At 42.5% G+C, this 25,983-nt stretch overlaps 1 protein-coding gene across 1 annotated transcript in view; it reads left to right on the top strand.

Annotated features, from left to right (window-relative positions):
- The first annotated feature begins 433 nt into the window (after positions 1 to 433).
- LOC143297647 (uncharacterized) overlaps positions 434 to 25,983 on the top strand; it is a 40,214-nt gene continuing 14,664 nt past the window's right edge. The window contains exons 1-7 of the mRNA XM_076610064.1: positions 434 to 559; positions 2,942 to 3,540; positions 4,331 to 4,515; positions 7,681 to 9,003; positions 9,417 to 9,746; positions 11,751 to 11,855; positions 19,105 to 19,212. Of these exons, the coding sequence (XP_076466179.1) occupies positions 3,038 to 3,540; positions 4,331 to 4,515; positions 7,681 to 9,003; positions 9,417 to 9,746; positions 11,751 to 11,855; positions 19,105 to 19,212 (2,554 nt within the window). The 5' untranslated portion in view covers positions 434 to 559; positions 2,942 to 3,037. The remainder of the gene's footprint in view (positions 560 to 2,941; positions 3,541 to 4,330; positions 4,516 to 7,680; positions 9,004 to 9,416; positions 9,747 to 11,750; positions 11,856 to 19,104; positions 19,213 to 25,983) is intronic.

Genomic DNA, 25,983 nt, shown 5'->3' with positions numbered 1-25,983 from the left:
GCTCTGTGTGTGTGTGTGTGTGTGTGTGTGTGTGTGTGTTCCGTCCTGTCTGTCACTCTCTCATTTAATTTGCCCGAAGAAGAGCCTGTGGCTCGTTAGGTCGCCTCTTTTATCCCATGTAAATCGACTTTTACCAAGATTCTTTTAGTCTACCTCTTATAACGTCAATTTCTGTCTCAGTTTCAAAGAGGTGTACGTCAGAGCGTTCGGTCAGATCTGCTGTAAAATAAACATACCTCCCCCAAAAAACAACAACAACACAAAACAACAACAACAACAAAACATGACAAGTTGGAATCAGACCGATATATACGGAAGAGAGAGAGAGAGGGTGCAGAGGGGGTGGAGGGTGAGGGGGGGGAGTGAGATAGAAGACGGTGTCCGTGAGATAGAAAGAAAGACAACTCTGAAAAGAATATGTAAATGAGCACATTATCCCCATCTGAACATGGCGGCGTAAATAACATCCGAATGCGTCTGTTTGCGCTTCGGTTTTGACGATGCTTGCGAAGTACGCTGGAACGTGATAATTTCATCACAGAGACACCCATAATAGTGTGTAAGTATATAAAATGCGCTCCAATGGGAGAAAATTCTTTCAATGCAATGGTATCGACCCATAGTTGTGCACAGAGTATCAACTTCCGGTTAGGGTCAAGTGTGCAAAAGAGTTCACTATTTTGCAAAATATCTTCGCAAATAAGTACATCTATTGCATATAATTTACGGGTCCTGATCTTAGTGCTGTACTTTGGAGGAACATAAAGATTGTATTACAAGCCCATTAAAAGTATACAAGAAAGGATGATCAATCGTGGTACTAGCTACTTGCATGCAACACAGTTATGGTTTCTGAGAGAGCATTCTGGATGAATTAACACAATGCTGAAAGTGTAAAGAAGTCCGTTTCTTTATCACAGATACAGGTGCAGGATAGGACGGACGGGAGATTAACATGTTGTGGTTATTCTTTAGCAGGGAATTCACCATGCAATTTGAATTTGTTGTTGTTTTTGGTTGTTGTTTTTTTCAAAATGATGTGTATCATAAATAATTTTGAAAATTACAAAGGGGGATAATCGACGCTGACAGAAACGTGCAGTTTATCCTATCACTGAAACTGAAAACTATCCTATCAAGTTCAGTAAAGTAGAATGATATTATTTTTTGAAAATTTGTTGCAGTTCATACCACTAAACCATACTAGATGACAGAATATTCAACTGATATATTTCTTGATATCGTTTTCACTGTGTATGTCTTGGACTGAACAACATACTCCTTATCGTCTGCCCTTGAACACATTTTGTACAGGTCTCTTCTTAAGACACCATCAGTTTAAAAAAAAAAAAAAAGCTGTCTTTTTTCCACAGTTGTTGGCTCCAAACACAATTTGCATATATTCAAGATGAGGCCTTAGAAACAAAAGTGACAGTCTCATGGTATCTTGTTTTCAGCCATTCTTAATCTTTCTAGAAAGTTTATCTTTGTGTGTGTGTGTGTGTGTGTGTGTACTGTGTGTGTGGTAATGGTAGCTGTTTTTGTTGTTGTTGTTGTTGTTTTATGTCATTTGTTTAAACGCTTTGATTTGTTTCAAATAGTTATTCATAAGACAAATCCCTTAAAAGTCAAATGGTATCAGTGATTCTGAAATGTGGAGCCCTTTTAAAATGATTTTCAATTGTTTCATGTTTGATTCTTCTTGTTTGTTCAGAAGTGATACATTTGACAAGATTTGGATGGACAGGATTCTGCATTTTGTTCTTCTTCTTTTTTTTTAAAGTTCAGTTAAAATTTAAGGAGCACCATTATCCTTCTCACACTCTCCAGCCGTAGTTGTTAGTTTCCCACAATGGGTTAGGGACTGTATGTTTGTTTGATGCCACTGACATTTAAATCAATGGGTTATTTAAAGAAAATAATGGATCAGATCTTGATTCAGAGAAATGACCCATTCCACCCTGGTAAACCAACCCCAAAATGTGTAAATAACTACATTCATTCAGTACAATGTCTATCAGTATCACACTCCTTTGTATGTGAAACAGTTTCAATTGTGTGTGTGTGTGTGTGCATGCATGCTCGCATGCAGGCATGTGTGTGTGTGTGTGTGTGTGAGAGAGAGAGAGAAGGTCTTTGCTGTTCTTTTGCTGTTGTATTGTTGTTAACTGCTGAAAAAGAAATGTTTCAGTACATTGTGTGCTTGTCAGTTGAGTTTAGTTTGTACTTGTGAAAGGATATGCACTCAAAGAGCCCTGACACAAAGGCTCTCAGCAGGATACTGACTCTGCCCTTTCTTTGTTAGATTTTGTCACACTCACATGCACACACTTGAATGTGTTCACACACACAGACACACTCACACACATACACGCACACACACATTGACATTGTATTAATTATGTTCTCACCCCTTCACATTAAACAATTGATGTGTATGTAAACAGTTGTTTTTTTCTTAGATTGCAGTCTATGTCATGTGAAGAGACTTTAAATTGAAGAATGCTCACATACTTGTGCGTGTGCCCACATCTATTCCACCCCTCTAGCCCACACTCACCCATCCACATGAACATACACATATACATTGTAAACATTTTCTTTCCTATCCATGTTGATCCCTGGAGTCAAAAGAAGCCTCCAACTTCTGGCATTACAATCAAATTTTTTTCTGATCTTGCTTAACCTTTGCAGGGTCCGAAGCTTTCATTTCAGTGTCAGGGGCTCCACTATAAAAGTGACCAAACAGCTAAGGTTGTACATACTGTAGATCTGTAACTGTAAAGTGTAAACATTTTCACACACACATACACACACACACACACATACACACACACACACATGCATACATAAAATGGACTTGAAATAAATTAATCGGTGAAATAAATGCACATAAGCAACTATGTCGTAACTGGGTTTTTTTTCTCTCTTTTTTTTTCAGGGTATATTTGCAGTCTTTCACTCATGGTACAGAGTACAACTCTCCTTTCATCTATCACTAAAGTGTGCAGATAAAGAACAAAAGAACGCTACCATTATGGATGACGACTCCTGTGGTAAATTCATTGGTTCACTAACCAAATACCTCCAGTCGCTGTGCCACAGTTATGTGGAGTTCGACAGTGGTGTGGAGCTTGTGGGTCACATCTATCTTCATGTTGACTCGGGGAAGAAAATTGACTATGTCCTCAATGAGTCTGTGTGCAAGAATGGAGCAAACGTCGTGAAATTCACCAGTAACAGCTACCATGCTCAGCCTGTGGAGAAGAAAGACAAGAAGGACACACCAAAGAAGGATTCCAAGGAATCTGGGAAGAAGAACGACGATGACGATGTTATCATTGTGGGCTCTGAGGGTTCGAGGAGAAACAGGACACCTGGGTCCAGCCCTTCTCGCTCTCATGCCTCTCCAAACCAGATGCAGAGAGGAATGGGAATGAACCGCATGAGTCCTGGGGGCATGTTCCGAAGTCCCAGAGGCCTCAGCCCTCGCTTTGGGGGTCCAGTGCCCAGACCAAGTGGCTACACTTACCAGCCAAGGTAATTGTTGGGGTATTTTAATTTATGAGCTTGATTTGATTTAAAACTGTTTTATCCCAACAGTTTAAAACTGTTTTATCCCAACACAGGTTAAAACTCTTTTGTCCCAACACAGATTAAAACTCTTTTGTCCCAACACAGGTTAGATGCGTTTTGTAGGTAGCAGGGAGGGTTGGGTAGATACATACATTGTCTTGCAGAATGACAAAAAAACTTCTTTGCTCACCTTTTTGCCTTCAGTTAACTGGCACTCTTTGCAGTTTGCGGATGCATACATCATATTCTCTCTCTCTCTCTCTCTCTCTCTCTCTCTCTCTCTCTCTCTCTCTCTCTCTCTCTCTCTCTCTCTCTCTCTCTCTCTCTCTCTCTCACACACACACACACACACACACACACACACACACACACACACACACACATGACACACACTGTACATATTTATTGTACTATGTGCATGCACATACTTAAAATCAGAATCAAACTTTTCTGTTTCTTTCTCCTTGCTTGCAGTTATTTTCCATTATGTATATATATATATATATATATATATATATATATATATATATTGAAGCTGATGTCAGGAAGTTGAGAAAGACCGAAATGCTGATGTGTGCACTCAGCATTTCCTTGTTTTTCATGTTAACTTATCCTGTTGTGCAAATGACCCTGTGTTTGTAAAGCGCTTAGAGCTTGGTGTCCGACTAAGGATAGGTGCTATACAAGTGTCCATATCATCATCATCATCATCGTCCTAATACAGTTACTTCAGTTTTTATCATCGTAAATACAGGCAGCGGCTGACTTACCCCCAGTCTCCGAGAAACATCCTGGCAGGCTACAGCCCTCGTATGCGTCAGCCCTATCAGCCTCGGGGAGCCCAGCCGATGCCTGTGAGGGCACCCAGTGCTGCCAACCCTGGCAGCACTGTCGACACTGATGTGGCTTTCATGAGGGAGGAGTATGTTGCTCAGCCAGGTCAGAACATAAAGGGCATAGCCTGTGACTGTTGTCTACTGTATGAATTGATTTGATTTGATGTAACCTCTGTCATTGACTTTTTTATTGGCATAGCCTGTGACAGTTGTCTACTGTATGAATTGATTTAATTTGATCTAACCTCTCTTATTGACTTTTTTTTTTTATCAATTGATGGAATAGAATTTGATTTTAATGTCATCCTTCTGTTAGCTGTCATGGATCCATTATTTTAATAGTAGTATAATCATTTACATTGTCATATGTACCATGAAGAAAATCTGCAGAATTTGGTTGTTGGGAATTATTATGGTGCAGTAATAGTCTGGATGTGATAGTTCCTGAGTGGAAGAACTTAATGCACAAGTCAAGTCAATTCAAGATTTTATTTCATCCTGGTAAATTGAATAAGCAACAATTGCTTTTTTACATTAAGCCATCAATGAAAAAAACACACCAAAAAAAAACAGGAGAGAGAGAGAGAGAGAGAGAGAGAGAAAGCAAAATAAAAGCAACAACAAACAAAATGAATATATATACAAGAACATTGTGATAATGAAATACACATTTGCATTTCTATTTCACACACACACACACACACACACACACACACACACACACACACACACACACACACTTGAACACAAATGCTCAGACATAAATATACCATGCCCATCCCATTCACGTGCACATATTCTCTCATATACTACAAAATTCTTACCAACACAAGGATATACAAATTGTTTCACAATTAATAAAAGAAGTATTAGACTAATAGATCAATAATTGCTTTACTTTTAATCCTTTTCAATGAGGTGATTTTTCAATTTTTTCTTAAACATGTTCTTATTCACGATACTTATTAGAGTGAGTGGAAGATTATTCCATGTATTTCCACCAGAATATAGAAAGCTGGATTTGAAAAGAACATTTGAATGACCAGTCATTACTGCAAGCAACAAAAACATTTTGGATAAAACTTAGATAATCTTCCTCTTCAATGCAGATTCTGAATCAAGGAAATCACAAGAAAAGCTAAGGAATTTTTAGTTCACAGAACATGAACATTATTTTTTAAAATATTACATTTTTTGTCAAGATATGTCACTTCAATTGTTCTTCCTGCAGTATTATTAAACATGTGTAAAAAAAAAATACAGGAATCGATTAGAACGTGTGCACTGCATTCTTGCTTCTGAGTAAGTATTCTTCAGTGTCATAGTGCATTCATAACATTAACCATAAGGGGCAGAACACCTTGCACTGGCTGGAATTATGGCTTATTCTTATGTTACTTTCTAAAATATGTCTTGTTGGTTTTTTTCATATAATAATACTAAAAAAAAAAAAAAAAAAGAGTTAAATTTAGTGATTTGGAAACAGTATTTGAGATGTATAGAGATTATGCATGTGGAAAACTTGTGGCATTTCACCTCACTGGGATTTCTTCAGGTGAAATTTCATTAATGTAGATCACTAGATGATAGGAAGTTGGAATAGCCATTACCTGGGTGATACATTTCTGAATGACAAAAACAAATTTGACATCAGGGAAGCTGAACAGGCGCAGAAGAAATCACAGTAGAGGATACTTTTAAGAACACTTCGCAGAATTCTCAATCAGTATTCAGTGATTCAGTTTCTGAAAACGTGTATGTTTTTAAGTGACTGCAAAAAGTGGATAAATTTGTCATTTGATGCATTATTAACCATGTTGATTTGTAGTAATTAGCAAGCATTATTTTACCACTGATTGTAGTCAGAGTGGATAAATTTGTGACTTCATACTTTTTTTAAATGTTGATTTATAGGTTTTATGGGCAAGTGTTGTTTTACCAGTGACTGCAGACAAAGAAGATAAATTTGTCATTTGATACACTGTTTAAATTTTAATTTGTAGACTTAATAGAAGCAAGTGTTTAGTGTTGCCATTGCAGAAAAAGTGGATAAATGTGCCATTTGTATTTCCCTGTTGAAATGTAGTTCTAACGAGCAAACATTGTTTTCCTTTCTGTTGGTAGTTGATGCTTTATTTTCATGTTAATAATTATGTAATAACGAGCTAGCATTGCTTTCCTTTTTGTAGATGGTTGATTCTTTATTTCCATGTTAATATGCAGTTAAAACAAGCAAGCGTTGCTTTCCTTTGTGTTGATAGTTGATGCTTTATTTCCACAATAATATGGAGTAAAAAACAAAACAAAACAAAAAACAAAAAAAAAAAAAAACAAGAGTTGCTTTCCTTTGTGTTGATAGTTGATGCTTTAATTCCATGTTGATTTTTTAGTCATTAACAAGCAAGAACTTCTTTCCTTTGTGTTGATAGTTGATACATTATTTCTGTATTAATATGTAGTTATAATGAGCAAGCGCTGCTTTCCTTTGTGTTGATAGCTTTCCTCTGTTGATAGCTCTCCTCTGTTGATAGCTCTCCTCTGTGTTGATTGCTCCCCTCTGTTGATAACTTTCCTCTGTGTAGATAGCTCTCCTTGATAGCTCTCCTCTGTGTTGATAGCTCTCCTATGTTAATAGCTCTCCTCTGTGTTGATAGCTTTCCTCTGTTGATAGCTCTCCTCTGTTTTGATAGCTCTCCTCTGTTGGTAACTTTCTGTGTTGATTGCTCTCCTCTGTGTTGATAGCTCTTCTCTGTTGATAGCTCTCCTCTGTGTTGATAGCTCTCCTCTTTGTTGATCATTTGATGATTTTCCTCTTTGATCGCTTTCATCTGTGTTGATAGCTCTTCCCTGTGTTGACAGATTTCCTCTGTGTTGATAGCTCTCCTCTGTGTTGATAGCTCTCCTCTGTGTTGATAGCTCTCCTCTGTGTTGATAGTTCCCCTCTGTGTTGATAGCTTTCCTTTGTGTTGATAGCTCTCCCCTGTGTTGATAGCTCTCCTCTTTGTTGATAGCTCTCCACTGTGTTGATCACTTGATGACTTTCCTCTGTTGAGAGCTCCTCTCTGTGTTGATAGCTCTCCTCTGTGTTGATAGCTTTCCTCTGTGTTGATACTAATGATAGCTCTTCTCTGTTGATAGCTCTCCCCAGTGTTGGTAGCTTTCCTCTGTTGATAGCTCTCCCCAGTGTTGATAGCTTTCCTCTGTTGATAGCTCTCCCATGTGTTGATAACTTTCCTCTGTTGATAGCTCTCCTCTGTGTCGTCAGCAGGGCAGGCAGGCAGCAGCTCGGCCAACCAGGCTGGCTACCAGCCCCCCTACCAGGGCCAGCAGGCACTGCAGCCACAGCAGCAGCAGCAAGCTGGACAGGTGCCGCCTGCAGCCGGCCAGCAGTACGTCACCCCCTACACACAGGCAAATGCCACTCCGGGCCAGCCCACCGGCATGACCGTTCCTATGAACACACCCACTGCCGCGGCCGTGCAGACGGGCACTGCAGCGGGACAGCTGGTGGAGGGTGGTAGTGGGGAGGGCGCGATGCCCGGGGCCGCCTCCACCACAGATCAGTCTCTGTTCCAGCAGGCTCAGCCAGCCGTGTCTGGGGGCATGCCCCTGCCCGTCACCACACACACCATCTTTGATTCCGGACCGGTGATGACGCCGATGGACATCCCCAATGCCCAGCCATCAGTTGGGGAAGGAGGGAACACACCGGCAGCTCAGGGCATGGCAGACCCCCTAGCTGCTGCCATGACGACCGCGGGGGTCACCACTGACAACAGTGTTCCCACATCGACAGCAGCCAGCAGCACTGGGCTGGACGCTCACAACCAGAACTTGTTGATTGGCAAGGTGTGGAGTGAATCCAACCCAGATCCAAATGCAGCCCCGGCAGCTTCTGACCAGCCTGGGACCAGCAACGTCTCATTCCCAACAGGCCCCACCACTGGGGAGTCCACCCCCGCCCTGCCCAGTTTGCCCTCCACAGACCCTCTGCAGCCTGGAACAGGGTTTGACATTTTCAACCAGCAGCCTGTGACACAGACGCCCACAATACCCCAGGCATCACAGTCCCTCCCTTCATTCTCCCCAACCCTCAACCAAACCAACCCGCTGTCTCAGAGCAACCCTTCCTCCGGAGTCGATGGGGATGGGTTCAGCGCCTTAGTGTCAGAACTGCAGGCGTTCAACCAGCAGGCAGGGGCTCCCCCACCACCTCCTCAAACCCAGCCCACCCCCTCCTCCACCACCACCACCCCTTCCAGCACGACCGCTTCAGCCGCTGAGAGTGCGCATGACAAGCCTTCGTATGGTGTGTCGAGGACAGGGGAAAGAGTGTTGATCAAGAGGGACCCGGGGGTGAAAAGAGACCCAGACCTGAGTGCCAATTTGGCGTCGTCTGTCCTGCACGAGTCCACAGAGGCGGCAGCTAGCCAGGGGTCGGACAATTTCCTGGCCCCCAAGGATGTGGGTGGGACTCAGGCAGGGTTGGACAGGAAACGCAGTGGCTCTGCCTCCTCCTCCCAGTCGCTGGGTACCCCCAGTCCGAGTTCTGGCAGTCTGGTCGGGCCAGAGAGTGTGGTGATCGAAACCAGTAAGTATAATAAATTGGCTTCTGTTTCTAAAGCAACAGTGATTGCCTCTTTTTTAGAATATTTTTTTCTTGCTGTTGTTGGTTCGTGAATTTTGATGCTGTTTTTAACCCTTTCACCGCCAAGCTCGCATTTATGCACAGGTGTGGTAGAGGACCCATGTCACTGAAAGGTGACCATTCATTGGTCTGTTATCCATGAACCTACTGCTCTTAATGTTCGGTGGTAGGATAGGCCCTATTTTCTATACATCGGAGGGGGAATCCCCAGCTATTCTTAGCCACTGTCTTTTCTGTGTTTATACCACAAGGGAATTTTGTACTCTAAATTGACTGGCAGTGAAAGGGTTAAAAACTGATAACTACCCATCCACTCTGTACATGACCACATTTATGCATGTGGTGGCTGTCCACAGAACCGTTCCTGCACCACAGCTCAGACTACGACTCCAGTTGTGACTCAACTTCCACCTCGGCTGGGGATCGTCTGGCCAGTCCTCATGGCCAGCCCCACAGTCAGGCAGCAGCAAGCTCACAGTCTCGACCATCAGCCTCCAGCGCAATGTCGTCTTCATCATCATCATCAGCCTCATCGTCAGCATCATCATCATCACATCCCATGCCTGCCGTCAACGTGAAGAAGGAGCGGAAGGAGGAGGAGGAGGTGGAGCAGGAGACCATCAAACATGCACAGTCGGAGTGGCAGAACAAGGACACAGAGTCTGACTGGGTGACGGACATGTCTGGTGGGTTTCAGCATGGTATGGGGCGCAGGGCAGTTTTTGTTGTCTAGAACATGAAGTGGTTGGGACAGTGGTTGCCTCCTCTGCTGTTCTCATGGTCATAGTTGGACATAACTGACTGTCGTAAAACTTTTCTTTTTTATCACAGAGCTGCAAAGTTGTATTTATAGACATGCTAAGGGTAGAATAATGTGAGCTGATTAATATGATATAATAATAATAGTTTATTTATATTGCGCCTTTCATTGAAATATAGTAATGCTCAAGGCACGTTACACGAGTAAAATATAAAAACTCCACACAAAATCACAACCCTATGTAAAAAAAATCTCCAAAAACCTGGAAAAAAACATTCCATGAGAACACGACAGTCACCCTAAAACAGTGAACTGGACCAAATATCTTCTACATAATTAAAATCCAAGCATTAAAGCATGCACAGATGAAATGCACACATACCCACACGCACACACACACACACACACACACACCCATCAACACACACACACACAGCATGCATGCATGCATGCACACAGAGACACACTCGGGCACGCATGTACGCACAGAGACGCACATCATTATGATATATGTAGTCATGTGTATACACACGTCTGAATCTCATGCATGCGCACACACACACGCATGTGCGTGCGCTCAAATAGGATTAATACTGTAACAGCATGCATGAATTTAAAAGTTTTAAGAGAAGATAAGGGATAAATAGCACATAATACATGTTCATCATCATTGATAAAAAAAACAGTTTCAAATTCACTGTAAAACACCAGGATGGAAACAGACAACAGTGGGGGAAAAGGGAGGGGGTTCAGTTATTATGCTGGAACAGATAGGCTTTTAGAGCTTTTATAAAGGCAGGGGCAGTTTCTATATAACAAATAGTGAAAGGGAGAGAATTCCACACTTTTGGAGCATTGTAAGAGAAATCTCTTTCACCATACATTTTAGTTCTAATTCTGGGGACGGACAGAAAACGAGTCAGAGGATGAGCACAGTTGTCTGGAAGTTGTGTAGACAAACAGAAGGTCATGGAAGTAAGCAGGGGATGAACCTGTGATAAAATTATGACAGAGCCATGCAAGCTTATATTCAATCCGTGCTGGGACTGGGAGCCAGTGAAGTGCTTGAAGGAGTGGTTGAGCATGATCATATCTTTTCGCTCGAAGAAAGAGCCTTGCTGCGGAATTCTGTTCCTTTTGGAGCTTATAAAGAATATACTGTGGACAGTTAGAAAGGAGTGCGTTGCAGTTGTCCAGGTCTGGTAATACAAAAGCACAGGCAAGGGTTTTTTGCTGCTTCAGTGGTTAAATATTTACGGATAGAGCCAATATGTCTTAACTGTACATATGTCAGATTTACAAATATTTGAAACATGCTTGTCCAAGGACATATGGTCAGAGATGATGTAACCTAAGTTTCTAGCAGAAGGAGCAAATGGTATTTCCGAAATTCCAACTTTGATGAACTTGGGATATGGGTCAAGGAGGTGTTTCTTGTTAGTTGTGATCAAAAGGGCTTCATTTTTTTCGTCATTCAGTTTTAGTTTATTGCTTGTCATCCAGCACTTTACGTCATTGATACATGTCTGAATATTGTCAATGGTAGTTTGTATCTGGTCAGTAGAGCACGAGTCAAGAAGCTGGGTGTCATCGGCAAAGGATTAAACCTCCCTAAAAAGAATTTGTCATTGAATAGTGGTGAAAAGTCTGTGCAAGGACAAAGCTATGATTGATGGACGAAGCATTGCACAATACACTACTGACACATTCACAGACACATACCATAGCACATGTATTCACATAGTGACACACATGCACACGCATTCACACAGTAACTACACTCACACATACATTCACGTTCACACAGTGCCACACTCACACACACGCACATGCATTTACACACATACAACACACACACATTCACACAGTGACACACACACACACACATGCACATACACACCTTGCTCTGACATCATTGTCAACTGTGCAGCCCTGAACAACAGTGATGACAGCATGGAGTCAGACTCTGACACTGCGCAAGATGATGACGATCCAAACTACACACCTGGTCGACCCATCGGAGGAGCGGACAAAGGTAGGCAGTGCATGAAATGAGGCATCAGGGTGCAGTAGTAGTCGTCATGTAGTTGTGGAAATTCCACACGTACAGTCACAAATATGCAAATAACTATTGATTTTACATTGGTAGAAATTTCAGGCAAAAACTAAACAGTTCATCTATTTAGATGGTTGTAAAGACAGTGAATATGCTGTTATACACCAAAATGTATGATCACTCCGTTAGCGTCAACAGCTAGTCTTACGACTGCGATTTCTTTTGGACTGTTTTTTTACGTCATACTTGGGCACTTAAAAGCTTTAAAACGCTTCACGATCATGGAAGATAATGATGTACAGCCTTTGTCTTGCTGTCAACACTTGTAATTGGCTGGAGAAGCCAGCTGTTTACGTGGGTGTTGTCCCGCTTTCAAATGCTGTTTACGACCGAGACGATCAGCCATCTTTGACACGAGTTGGTCTCAGTTCGCATGTTTTGAACCTTTCAAGCAGGTAAGTGGCCGTTTACAGCATATGATTTTATGCAAAGCTGATTTATTTATCAAGTCAAGTATTACATCTGACAAATTTGCCTGAATGATGTTCAGTTGAAAATTCTGAACCCAAAATTGCTAACTCAAAACCAAGTGTGAGCAAAGTGTGAAGATTTTGTGATCAGTTATCTGTACTTTTTTTTGTTGTTGATTATAAAATGCTCCCATATTAACAAGATGTATTCATGAATAAAAATGTTTTGTAGTATTCTCTGTATCAGGAATGACTTGATATTCTTCCATTGATGAATAATTTTATGATTCAGGCACTATTTTGTCAAGTTGGTAGTTGTAAACTTGACATGGCAGTGATTAGTTTCAGATAATGACCAAGAGCTGTGTGGAGAACATTTTTACTTTATCCTTAATTTTTTGTGATATTACTGAGTTCAAAGTTAGGCAGATAATGAGTTTAGTCATTCAAAGACAAGCAATCACACACATTAGTTTCTCATTCATAGCAAATTATCTTAAAAAATCGCCATTCTTGGTTGTAAAGCTGACATGGCTGTGGTTGATGTCAAATTGGGAACGAGAGCTTTGTAGACAATTTCACATGATTTTTAATTGACTGTACTGTTGATTGAATATCAAGTTACAGAAAAGCATGGCATATTAATCTTAACACCAGTATTATCTCGCTGGTTGCACATTATTTCAAAAATGAAAAACGATAAATTTGTTATCTTGGTTATAAAGTCAACATTGCCATGGTTGGCGTCACAATACAAAGGAGAGAAGCACTGAAAATTTCAGTGGATCTTTAAATTTAATGTTCCATGTATTGAGTTTAAAGGGAGGAAATACTGAGTTGCACACTAGCCTTGTTGCACATTATTTTCTCTTACATACTATTTATTTTTAATATTGAAAAATGATGAATGTGCTATCTTGGTTGTAACTATGATACTGAATGGTTGGTGTTAACGATACAAACTTGTTTTGTAATGTATGTTATGTACATTTGTCATTGTTTTTTAATGGTGAATTTTTCTTGAATTATTGCTCTTTTGTTGGTTTCATGTTTCATCTATTTTATAAAGGAAATTGGCCTGCTATTTCTCCCCCTTCCCCTTTAATTACAGTTTTATAGGTTCTAAAGCACATGTTTTGTAACTGTATCACATATTTCATGTTTTTTTTGTGTGTTTTTTTTCAGGCAAATATTTTTCTGTTAATGTAGCCAAGGAAGAATATAAGGTAGTATCTATGAGGACAAGCACACACCTGAAGCAGAAAGGACGTTTGACATGTAACAACAAAGTTTCTGCCACACCAAGCCAATTGACCCCTGGTTCTGAGGCATCCCACCACACCACCCCTTCTCTACCACTCCCTCCCCCACCACCTCCAACACCTAAATGTGGAAAAACTGCCAGTGAAATAAATAAACAGTACAGAAGAAAAAAAAAAATTGGACCCTGAGAGGCACTCAGAATATGTGGGGGGAAAAAATCAAATGCCAGCTGTACTGGCAAAAAATCATGGCTGATGAGGAAAAAAGAAAGAGAAACAGTGAACGGGCAATGAGAATGGCCAAAATGAGGGAGAGGAAGAAGCAGGAAAAGTTGGCTGGCAAGATAGCCAAGATGATATTTCATAATGAAATGAAAAATGAAAACTCACAAGAACGAAGAAAAAGAAAGGACAAGGAGAAAACAGTAGAAGCAGAAAACTGGACATCACAAATAAGGGCAGCAGACAAACAGAAAAAGAAGAAATAAACGCCTTGAGCAGAAACGAATGAAGGAACAGGCAGAGTGTTCCAGAAAATAAATCTTCACATGTCAAGCTGAGCTTCCACCAGCAAGTTAAAAGGACCTTTTGCAGATTATGCGACATCAGATTTTGACTTCAGCACAAGGGTGGAGAGGTGCTACTGTGGCAGTCAGCATGGCAAAGGGCCATAATTAGGATGGGGAAGCTGCTGTTGTGAAAACATCATGCTGCAGCTGCAACAGCTGTCAGAGCAAAGAAATCCAAATATTTATGTGATTATGGTATTACTGGCCCTCTCACCAAACATCTGGATCCACAAACTGGTTGGCATTTTGTTTGAAAATTCTTCTGGGTCCCTGGGGATTGGATCAACAGGAACAGACCTGCTTGTGTGATGAAAAGTGTCAGAGGAACCAGGGACTTCCATTGTATTGTCAGAAAGGCAAGGGTGTCTAGTCAGCAGACATCTGATGTCAGTGTGTTCCTTTTGGCTGCACCAGAACAAAAACACTGAGTGCCCAAATGCCAACGCAGTAACATAGTGGGAGAAACCCACACTGGTTTCCAGTGACAGAATAATAGAGGCCTTCACCCCTGCTATTTTCTCAACTTCCAATCCCACAACTCAGCTACGCCCAGACAGGGGTCAGGGGCAGGCGGCAGTATGTTTACCAAGACCATTTCCACAAGTGGGTAAGTATTTTATTTTATTATGCATAAGTTTATGATCATTTGAATCATGATGCACATGTATGTGTATTGGTAATCTACTTTTTGTTTTCAAGTTTTCAGTGACCATTTTATTTTGAAATAGATTTGAAAAATACAGACTGTAAACAACCTGTGAGATGATTTTACTAAAGTCTTCTAAGTATTTGTTTATCTTATGATTTTTAATTTAATCTTTATTTTCCATTTTCATAGATTAATATTCTGTTTGTATTTAGAACTTATTCTCACTGTTTCCATACTTGGTAATCCAACAGCTACCAGCATAGGAAAAGTACCAACTGCCACTCAACCATTCTCAACACCAGCTCACCAATCAGGCCCAACACCAGCTCACCAACCAGGCCCAACACCAACTGCCACTCAACCATTCTCAACACCAGCCCACCAACCAGGCCCCACACCAGCTCACCAACCATTCCCAACACCAGCTCACCAACCAGGCCCAACACCAGCTCACCAACCAGGCCCAACACCAGCTCACCAACCAGGCCCAACACCAGCTCACCAACCATTCCCAACACCAGCTCACCAACCAGGCCCCACACCAGCTCATCAACCATTCTCAACACCAGCCCACCAGCCAGGCCCCACACCAGCTCACCAACCATTCCCAACACCAGCTCACCAAGCATTCCCAACACCAGCTCACCAACCAGGCCCCACACCAGATCACCAACCAGGCCCCACACCAGCTCACCAACCAGGCCCAACACCAGCTCATCAACCAGGCCCAACACTAGCTCATCAACCAGGCCCCACACCAGCTCACCAACCAGGCCCCACACCAGCTCACCAACCATTCCCAACACCAGCTCACCAACCAGGCCCCACACCAGCTCACCAACCATTCCCAACAACAGCTCACCAACCAGGCCCCACACCAGCTCACCAACTATTCCCAACACCAGCTCACCAAGCATTCCCAACACCAGCTCACCAACCAGGCCCAACACCAGCTCGCTCACCAACCAGGCCTAACACCAGCTCACCAACTATTCCCAACACCAGCTCACCAACCAGGCCCCACACCAGCTCACTAAGCATTCCCAGCACCAGCTCACCAACCAGGTCCAACACCAGATGACCAACCATTCCCAACACCAACTCACAAACCAGGCCCAACCAGCTCACCAACCAGGCAGGCCCAGCACCAGATGACCAACCAGGCCCCACACCAGCTCACCAACCAGGCCCAACACCAGCCATGGTGTTCCCCTAAGGGTGCTGGGTGCTCATCAGTGTTGCTGTCCATGGCCTCAAGGGATGACTAAGCGCGTTGGGTTACGCTGCTGGTCAGGCATCCGCTTGGCAGATGTGGTGTAGCGTATATGGATTTGTCCGAACGCAGTGACGCCTCCTTGAGCTACTGAAACTGAAACTGTCCATGGCAAACGGCAGTGGATTGACTTCGTTGGAAAGGTGAGTGATCTGTTGTCATTCAATTCTGTGCCAGGTATTTCAGAGAAGACAGAAATGGAATTGGAGGAAGAAAAGTACTTCCCTCATTCTGTGAAGCAAATTATGCTGCCATACTATATGATGAAACAGATTGAAATGAATGTGTTAGACGTACACGCACACGCATATGCATGCATGCACACACACACACACACACACACACACACAAAGTCCAAAGATGTCACAATTTATTTTTTGTTTTTTGTTTTGTTTATATCACACACACACACACACACACACACACACACACACACACACTGCAACACAACCCAACACAACATTAAGCAACACAACCCAACACAACACACACACACAGAAGTCCAAAGATGTCACAGTTTGTTTTTGGTATAGTTTTTAGAATGTATTATATGGAAAGGTAAGTATTGCTATTAGGTCAGCGTTGCTTAGTGCTTGGTAATGAATGAATGTATTCTTTTACTTCTTTGCCTGTTAATACTTTCGTCAAGCCTTGGATTATACATACACTTTTATTTTGTTTCAGGTGTTGTGTCATATTTCAGAAACCAAAGAGCTGCAGACCAAGTGGCAGAAAGCACACGGAAACTATCTCACCTGGCCGAAGAAAGAAATTATTTTCCTGGGGGGTGGAGTGGGGAGAGGATGACATGAAGAACTCTATAGATGGGAAGCCCTGATCTCAGTGCCAGAGGACAGTTCCCTTTTTGATTGAATTTCTTTATGATTGTATTGTATTAAATGTCTGTGTTACAACCAAGATGAAAAGTTAATTGCCTGCTCATGAAGCACACGTTCAGTTAGCATTTTTGGTTTTGTCATGTCACTTTAAGTATAAAGATTTTTTAATTACACATACTTAACCATGACCCACTAGTGCAGACTCCGGCAGGGGTCTGATTCCTGTCCTGTGCAAACTACTATCTGCCTATGCGGAGAAAATGAAAGTAGCTGTGGCCGATAACCTCCCGTAGTAGTTTACCTCCCCATCGCATCCCTGACTAGCGCCCTCTTTTTACGGCAGTTCGCTGCAGCCAGCGTAGCGTGCAGGGAGAACAGAAGCGAGGAGGAACGGGAGGGTCTTAAATTTGGGTCAAGGTAAGTATGTGACGTCTGTGTTTCACCCAGTATAAGGTATGTGACATTTGTTGCACCCAATATAAGGTATGTGACGTCTGTGTTTCACCCAGTAAAAGGTATGTGACATTTGTTTCACCCAGTATAAGGTATGTGACATTTGTTTCACCCAGTGTAAGGTATGTGACATTTGTTTCACCCAGTGTAAGGTATGTGACATTTGTTGCACCCAATATAAGGTATGTGACAGTTGTTGCACCCAGTATCAGGTATGTGACGTTTGTGTTTCACCCAATATAAATATAAGGTATGTGACATTTGTTGCACCCAATATAAGGTATGTGACATTTGTTTCACCCAGTATAAGGTATATGACATTTGTTTCACCCAATATGAGGTACGTGATGCCTGTGTTTCACCCAATATAAGATATGTGACGTCTGTGCTTCACCCAATATAAGGTATGTGACATTTGTTTCACCCAATATAAGGTATGTGACGTCTGTGTTAAACCAAACCATAAACAGTTCATTGCCTGCTCATCATGTTTAAGCACTGTTAGCATGTTTATGTTTTTGTCATGCAACTGTAAAGAAGACAATAAAAAAAATTAAAAAAATTAATGTATACAACTGTGTTTTTTGGCTTGCTGAGGTATGAAAAAGAAAATTGTGTGAATGCCTGTGGATGTGTGCAATCTACATAGTAAAACATAGAATACACAGACTGGTAGTTTGGTAAAATCTGTTCCTGTTGATGACAAATGTGTTAGTTAGCACTTGTAATAAGTGAAGATAGAAGATATTCATTTGTCCAAATAAATTGCTTAGATTGATTACATGGCATTGCAGTTTAGCGTAAACATTACAACCAATACTCCTGATACATGCCATACACAACACCATACAGAAGGAGAAAGAAGCTATCTCTTGGTCCAGTTCGCTTATGAATGGAAGGATAGAGTCCTTATCTACATTTTAAGGTGAGTTTTTAAGGCCCCATATAACACAAGTGGAGTTTCTTTCGGGAGACTGATCCACATACAAACATAATCTGATGTGGTTATTTTCCTTTGGTAATGATGCTGTTGCAGTCATTTGCATGTTGTTAACAATAAAGCACTACTGGTATTTATAATGATTTGTTTGTTTACTTATCTGTTTTATTCATTTATTTATTTATTTATTTTACATCTGAAGAGGAAAGACATGAAAGTGTTGATATGGTGATGCATTGTATTATTGTAATTGAAGTTTACATTTTGCCGAGGCTCATGATTCATATATTTTAAGAATTGTGCAGTCTGACATCCACCAAAGAGTGGACAACTTAGAAGGAAGGAGGAAGGTGGCAGAATGGTTAAGACACTTACCTGACAGTATATCTGTGGGTGTCTGGGTTCGAATCCCCAATTCTGGTCTTGCCCTTTTTCCCCAAATTTGACTGGAAAATCAAACTGAGCATCTAGTCATTTGGATGAGATGATAAACTGAGGTCCCGTGTGCAGCGCACACTTGATGCACTGGTAAAGAGCCAATTGCAATGAGAGTACTGTCCTCTGAAAAAAAAATATGTAGAAAAAAATCCACTCTGGTAGATAGATAAATATATGCATGCATGCACTCGAGGACTGGATGAGCATGTTGAGTTATGCTGCTGGTCAGATGTCTGCCTAGCAGAGGTGGTGTAGCATATATGGATTTGTCCAAAGACAGTGACACCTCCTTGAGAAATGGAAGCGGAAAACTCAGGTGTGATGGTTATTGCCAGGTACACGGAAAAGAGCCCCACGCAAACAACTAGGTGGACAGAAGTCGCCCAGAAGCCCCGCTACCAAAACTGGGTCAGAAGCACCTCCACAGCAAGCTCGCCCTGCTCGTGAGTATTGCCATTTGCTTAGAGGAAAATTGTATTTATTTTTCAGTTCTGTAATCTTGAACACTGTTACTGTTATGATGTGACAGCATTTTGTGATCTTACCATACATACCTGCAGTCATATCCTGAGCTGTATCTGCTTGTTGTTCATGCTCTTGGTCAACATGGTTAACAGGAAAGGCATAAGGACCTGCAAAAAACAAGAAGCAAAATTTGCATGCCAAGATTTCTTATGGAATTTGCATGCAAAGAAAAAAGAGCTATCCGTCCGAAGAATGTACCTGAAATTCACTGATCAATTTTGATTGAAACCATGTCGCCAGTACAATCAAATCAAGCATTCTTCGTCAGAAATGAAAGAATTATGAATTCAGTTCTTTTACCATTGAAAAAAAAAGTGTGAAACAATGAGGAAGCAACAAATTTGGGTTGAAACATTTTGAAGTTTAGGCAGCAGAAGGTTTCTTACAACAAGCAGGTGCTGAAACCAGGAGCTTGATTTGATGGAGATCTCTACAGTAATCAATGTGGCTAAAAGGGAGGAGTATACTCTAGTAATGGGCCTGGCACAGGGGAATTTCTTCTGTCATTGCTTCAGTCTGGAATGGATCTGTCCAAATATAAATTAGTATTATGCAGAAATCAAACGTTTTGCTCCATCATGAAAAGGAAAAGTCTAGCAGCAAAGTTTGCGCAAATTTGCAAATTTAGAAAATCAGGTCTATGAATTTATGTAGGGACTGAAAGGTTGATGCTTTTTTTTCTTTCAGTCCGAAAACTGCTGTCCAGTTTTTCAAAGAGTTCAGTCTTATAAATTTATCATTACTTATCTTTTCATTGTCAGTGCAGTACAGGGGCTGCAGTGATGATGGATTCTAGTTTATGATTGACTTGTGACAGTGCCTATTTGTGGCTGCAATGATATGATGGATTCTAGTTCAGGATTGACTCATGGCAGTGCCTACTTGTGGCTGCAATGATACAATGGATTGTAGTTCATGATTGACTTGTGGCAGTACCTATTTGTGGCTGCAATGATACAATGGATTCTAGTTCAGGATTGACTCATGGCAGTGCCTATTTGTGGCTGCAATGATACGATGGATTGCAATTCATGATTGACTTGTGGCAGTACCTATTTGTGGCTGCAATGATACAATAGATTCTAGTTCAGGATTGACCTGTGGCAGTGCCTATTTGTGGCTGCAGTGATACAATAGATTCTAGTTCAGGATTGACTTGTGGCAGTGCCTATTTGTGGCTGCAATGATATGATGGATTCTAGTTCATTATTGACTCGTGGCACTGCTTATTTTTGGCTGCAGTGATGATGGATTCTAGTTCCTGATTGACTCATGGCAGTTCCTATTTTTGGCTGCAATGATGATGGATTCTACTTCAGGGTTGACTTGTGGCAGTGCCTATTTGTCATTTGTATAAACCCTCACTCATTTTGTCTGCGGGTAGTTCATGGGAATATAAATAACATTTGTGCATGTGTGCATCTGTGCTGTTTCTTCCACTGTTTTTATAATTTGTTTGTTTCTGCAGTAACAGCAGGTTTTATGTTGTTGTCGCCATATCCACATTTCTTCCCCTGTGTTCTTTTCATTCTGTTTCGTTCCGAAGATGGAAAAAGTTGTGAACTGGTTAATAACATTGCATTTACACTCTTCCCCTCTAGAATGACGTAAAGAAGACCAGTCAAAGAGTGGAGGGGAAGAAATTTATATATTGCATTGTTATTAACCATTTTGCAACTTTTTCCATCTTCTAAACGGAAAAGTACAGGGGAAGAAATGTGAATATTCTCTTTTTTTTTTTTTTTTTTTTTTTTTTTAGGGCATTGAGTGGTAAGTTAACAATACTCTGATACCATGATCCAATAACATTTCATAAAATATCTGCAAAAATGGAGTGAGAGTAACAATTGTTTTAGTGATGCTATTTCTTTACTGATTTCTGTAGAGAAAATATTTTAGTTATGCTGCTCATCATTGTGCACTTGTACTGTGGCACATAGACAGCATTATCGTTACTTTTCTGTGTTAATTTCACTTGAATCATTCATGTGTAGCATTCATGCTAGGGTTTTGTTGTTGTTTTTCCCTTGGTGTGTGTTAGTGTGTGTGTGTGTGTGTGCGTGTGTGCGTGTGTGTGTTACTCGCTTCCGTTCCGTACAGATGTGAGTGATGTTGTGTCTCTCAGTTTGACGCTGTGTTATACTAGTACATTATACATGTATTAAGTATTCAGTATAACTACATTTATATGCGTACATGTTTGTGTGTCTCTAAAACAACGGCAGATGTGTAAGTCGGCCAAAGTGCTAATATCTTCACCGTTGGAAAATAAAGATTCATTCATTCATTCATTCATTCATTGCTGTTTGGTTAAAGTGATTCCACTGTAAATCTGTGTAGTCATCAGCATGAGTAGACATTTTAGAATATCCTCAATGATGGTGTTAGAGACATAGCTCCTGGTGTCACTTTCTCCAACTCTTTTTCTCTCTTTCCTTCTCTGTCTTTTTCTTTCTCATTTTGCAGTTGGGTAAACATTATTTGTATGTTTTTAAAAGGTGCATCCATGCTGTGCCAAGATGGCAAGACAGTTCATAATCATGTGAAAGGGAATTACTGTCAGTAGACAAACATGACACAGGCAGTCAGTGATAAAAGAATGATGTGGTTTATTCTTCTTTAGTGAATCATGTTGACTGGTACAAAAGCCGACTTGAAGCAGCTTTGACCTGAAACAAACAGTCCCGAAATCAAACAATTATGGCTGATAAATATCTGTTACACAACTCATAATCTGGCTCCATTTACAGTTAAACTAATACATTCACAGATTTACTCATAACCATTAAAACAAAAAGTATGCAAATAATACAAGTTCACTTTAAAGGAATATTATCAGTGAAACAAAATGTTCTTTCAGCTTCCATCAGTTATTTATAATTACCACAAATAAACTTTAGTTATTTTAAAACAGAATGTAGTTGCAGACAAGTTCAAACTGAATACAGTTAATTTCCGCTTCAAATCCACCTAAGTGGAAATGAATAAATCATTCAAAACTATAACATGCCCCTATATTAACAGTTAACTGAACAAATAGCAATTCTTCAAATGCAATGAGTTTTCAAACCCCAGATAATTTGCAGAAGAACATACCTCCTCAATGTTAAAAGCAATAAGCTTTCAAACCCCAGATAATTTGCAGAAGAACTTACCTCCTCAACTTGACGAAGGCTGCTGCAGAAGAACATACCTCCTCAACATGACGAAGGCTGCTGCAGAAGAACATACCTCCTCAACGTGTCGAAGGCTGTTGCAGAACACACCTCCTCAACATGACGAAGGCTGCTGCAGAAGAACATACCTCCTCAACGTGTCGAAGGCTGTTGCTGAACACACCTCCTCAACATGACGAAGGCTGTTGCAGAAGAACATACTTCCTCAACGTGTCGAAGGCTGTTGCAGAACGCACCTCTTCAACATGACGAAGGCTGCTGCAGAAGAACATACCTCCTCAACATGACGAAGGCTGTTGCAGAACACACCTCCTCAACATGACGAAGGCTGTTGCAGAACACAACTCCTCAACATGACGAAGGCTGCTGCAGAAGACATCTCCTCAACATGACAAAGGCTGCTGCAGAAGAACATACCTCCTCAACGTGTCGAAGGCTGTTGTAGACACAAACTGAAGTGGTCCAGAAAAATCCCATCTCAGAACTGGTCACTTCAGAATGGAGATGTAGCCACCAAAAAACTGGTGAAGCAAAACTCACAATGTCAAAGTTCATAAGATATTTTCTTAAAAAAAAAAAAAAAAAGATCAGGGGGTGCTGAAAATATGATCCTAAAAGAGTTTCAAACAGGCTTGGACAGTTTGGTTCGTCCGTCGGGATCAACGAGGACCATCTAGTCATCCTGGGGGTGAGTGGGTTGGGCTCTGTGGGTGCGCAGATGACTGGTCAGGCCAGTTCGCGCCCGGAAGGTTCTGACGCAGTGTGGACAGGGGATGGTGGCGGCTGTCGGGGACTTGCTGGCACTGCTTTTCCTGGCCTGTCTGCGTTGCTGTGCTGCAGTGATTCTGTTGGCCTCACAGGATTTGGCACCTTTGTGGACAGCTGAACGCCACTTTAGTCTGTCCATTGCATTCAGCTCCCATGTGTCGTGGCTGATGTTGAAGGCCTTCAGAGAAGCTTTCAGAGTGTCTTTGAAGCGCTTTTTTTGGCCTCCATGGGAGCGCTTGCCATGTTGGAGTTCACCGTACAGCAGTTTCTTGGGGAGCCGGTGGTCTGGCATGCGAACTACATGGCCTGCCCAGCGCAGCTGAGCCTGCATCAAGATGGTGTAGATGCTGGGCAAGTTTGCACGAGTGAGCACCTCTGTGTCAGGGATCTTCTCTTGCCACTTTATGCTGAGAAGTTTTCTGAGGCTGGTGGTGTGGAAGTGGTTCAGCTTTTTGGCGTGGCGTTTGTAGACCGTCCATGATTCACATCCATAGAGCAGTGCGGTGAGAGCTATGGCCTTGTATACTTTGAGCTTCGTCTCCAGGGTGATGCCTCTCCTGTTCCAAACGTTTTTATGGAGTCTGCCGAAGGCAGCGCTGGCTTTGGCGAGTCTGGCATTCACCTCATCGTCGATGACAACTGTGCGAGAGAGAGAACTGCCCAGGTATGTGAACTTGTCCACCGCGTTCAGTCGTTGCCCGTTGATGAAGATGTTTGGTTCAACGTAAGGCTTTCCTGGAACTGGCTGGTGCATCACCTCAGACTTCTTTGTGCTGATTGTGAGGCCAAAGTTGTCACAGGCAGCAGAGAACTTGTCGACACTGTGTTGCGTGTCAGCTTCGGAGGCAGCATTGAGAGTGCAGTCATCAGCAAACAGGAAGTCGTTGACGGTGTCTGTCCTCACCTTGGTTTTTGCTTGAAGCCTCCTGAGGTTGAAGAGTGAGCCATCTGTGCGGTACCTGATGCCAATGCCTACGTCAGCGTCTCTGAAGGCATCTGTCAGCATGGCTGAAAACATGAGACTGAACAGGGTGGGGGCAAGAACACACCCTTGCTTGACTCCGTTGGAGACAGGGAATGGTTCTGAAGTCTCTCCGTTGTCTTGGACTCGGGCCAGCCTCCCATTGTGTAGTTGCTGTATGATGGTGATGAACTTTCTGGGACATCGTACTTCGCCATGATTCTCCAAAGGCCATCTCTGCTAACAGTATCGAAGGCCTTGGTCAGGTCGACATAGGTGGAGTAAAGGTCGGCGTTCTGTTCCTGACACTTCTCCTGGAGCTGCCTGGCAGCAAACACTATGTTGATAGTCCCGTGTTCTTTCCGGAAGCCACACTGGCTCTCTGGTAGGAGACCTTGCTCAAGGTGCGCTATGAGGCGGTTGAGTAGCACTCTGGCCAGAGTCTTGCCTGCAACGGACAGCAGGAATATTCCACGATGGTTGTCACAGGCCTGACGATTTCCTTTGTGCTTGTACAGGTGTATGATGGAAGCGTCTTTGAAGTCTTGTGGAACTGCCTCATGCTGCCAGATGAGCTGGAACAGCTGATGAAGCTTCTCAGTCAGCGCCATACCACCTTCGTTGTAGACCTCAGCTGGAATGGAGTCTGAGCCAGGGGCTTTGCCATTGGATAGCAGACGGATAGCTTTCTGGGTCTCCTCCAAAGTTGGAATGGCATCCAACATCTCACTGACTGGCACCTGGGGGAGTCGGTCGATGGCTTCATCATTGATGGTGGAAGGGTGGTTCAGTACGCTGTCAAAGTATTCAGCCCATCTCTCAAGGATCCCGTCCTTGTCAGTGATCAGGGTAGAACCATCAGCACTGAGGAGTGGAGCAGATCCGGAGGTGGTGGGACCGTAGACTTCTTTCAGGCCGTTATAGAAGTTCTTCATGTCGTTCCTGTCTGCAAAGCCCAGGATCTCATCAGCTTTGTTGCTCAACCAGGAATCCTGCATCTGCCGCAGCTTCAGCTGGATGGTGCTGCGTGCGCTCTTCAGTATGTCTTTCTTTGACTGTGACTTGGGATCTTCAATGTGGGCTCTGTAGGCTTGGCGTTTGTCTTCTAGCAGCTGCTTGATCTCAGTGCAGTTCTCATCAAACCAGTCTTTGTGCTTCCTGACAGAAGGCCCCAGGCACTCCATGGCAGTGTTGTACACCGTCTCATGCAGTGCGCCCCATGCTGCCTCCACATTCTGGTTGTCCAGCACGGTGGACTCAAGGCGTTCCTCCAGGGTGTCAGCAAAGCTCTGCTTGATGTTGCCTAGCTCCAGCTTGTTGACATTCAGGAGTTTGGGTGCTTTCATGCCCTGAGGCTGCTCTTGGGCTGGATGCGGAGGTTGAGCTTGGAGACGATAAGGCGGTGGTCTGTCCAGCACTCGGCACCGCACATGGCCCTCGTGACTCGTACGTCCTGCCTGTCCCTCTTCCTGACGATGACAAAGTCGATGAGATGCCAATGCCCAGAGCGAGGATGCATCCATGACGTCCTGTTACAGGTAGGGAGGCAGAAGATGGTGTTTGTGATAAGAAGGTTGTGCTCAGCACATGTCTGGAGAAGTAGTTGGCCATTGCTGTTACCAACCCCATGCTTCCCAGTCACGCCTTCCCAGGAGGTGCTGTCACAACCAACTCTCGCGTTAAGTCACCAAGAATGATGAGCTTGTCTGCGTTGGGAACAGTGGTGATAACAGTGTTCAGGTCCTCGTAGAACTTGTCCTTGATCTCATCCGGGTTGGTCATGG

Source organism: Babylonia areolata, chromosome 23 (assembly GCF_041734735.1).
Source record: "Babylonia areolata isolate BAREFJ2019XMU chromosome 23, ASM4173473v1, whole genome shotgun sequence".
NCBI lineage: Eukaryota > Metazoa > Mollusca > Gastropoda > Neogastropoda > Buccinidae > Babylonia > Babylonia areolata.
The sequence above is the reverse complement of the archived record's forward strand: the minus strand, read 5'-3'. Positions and strand labels throughout refer to the sequence as shown.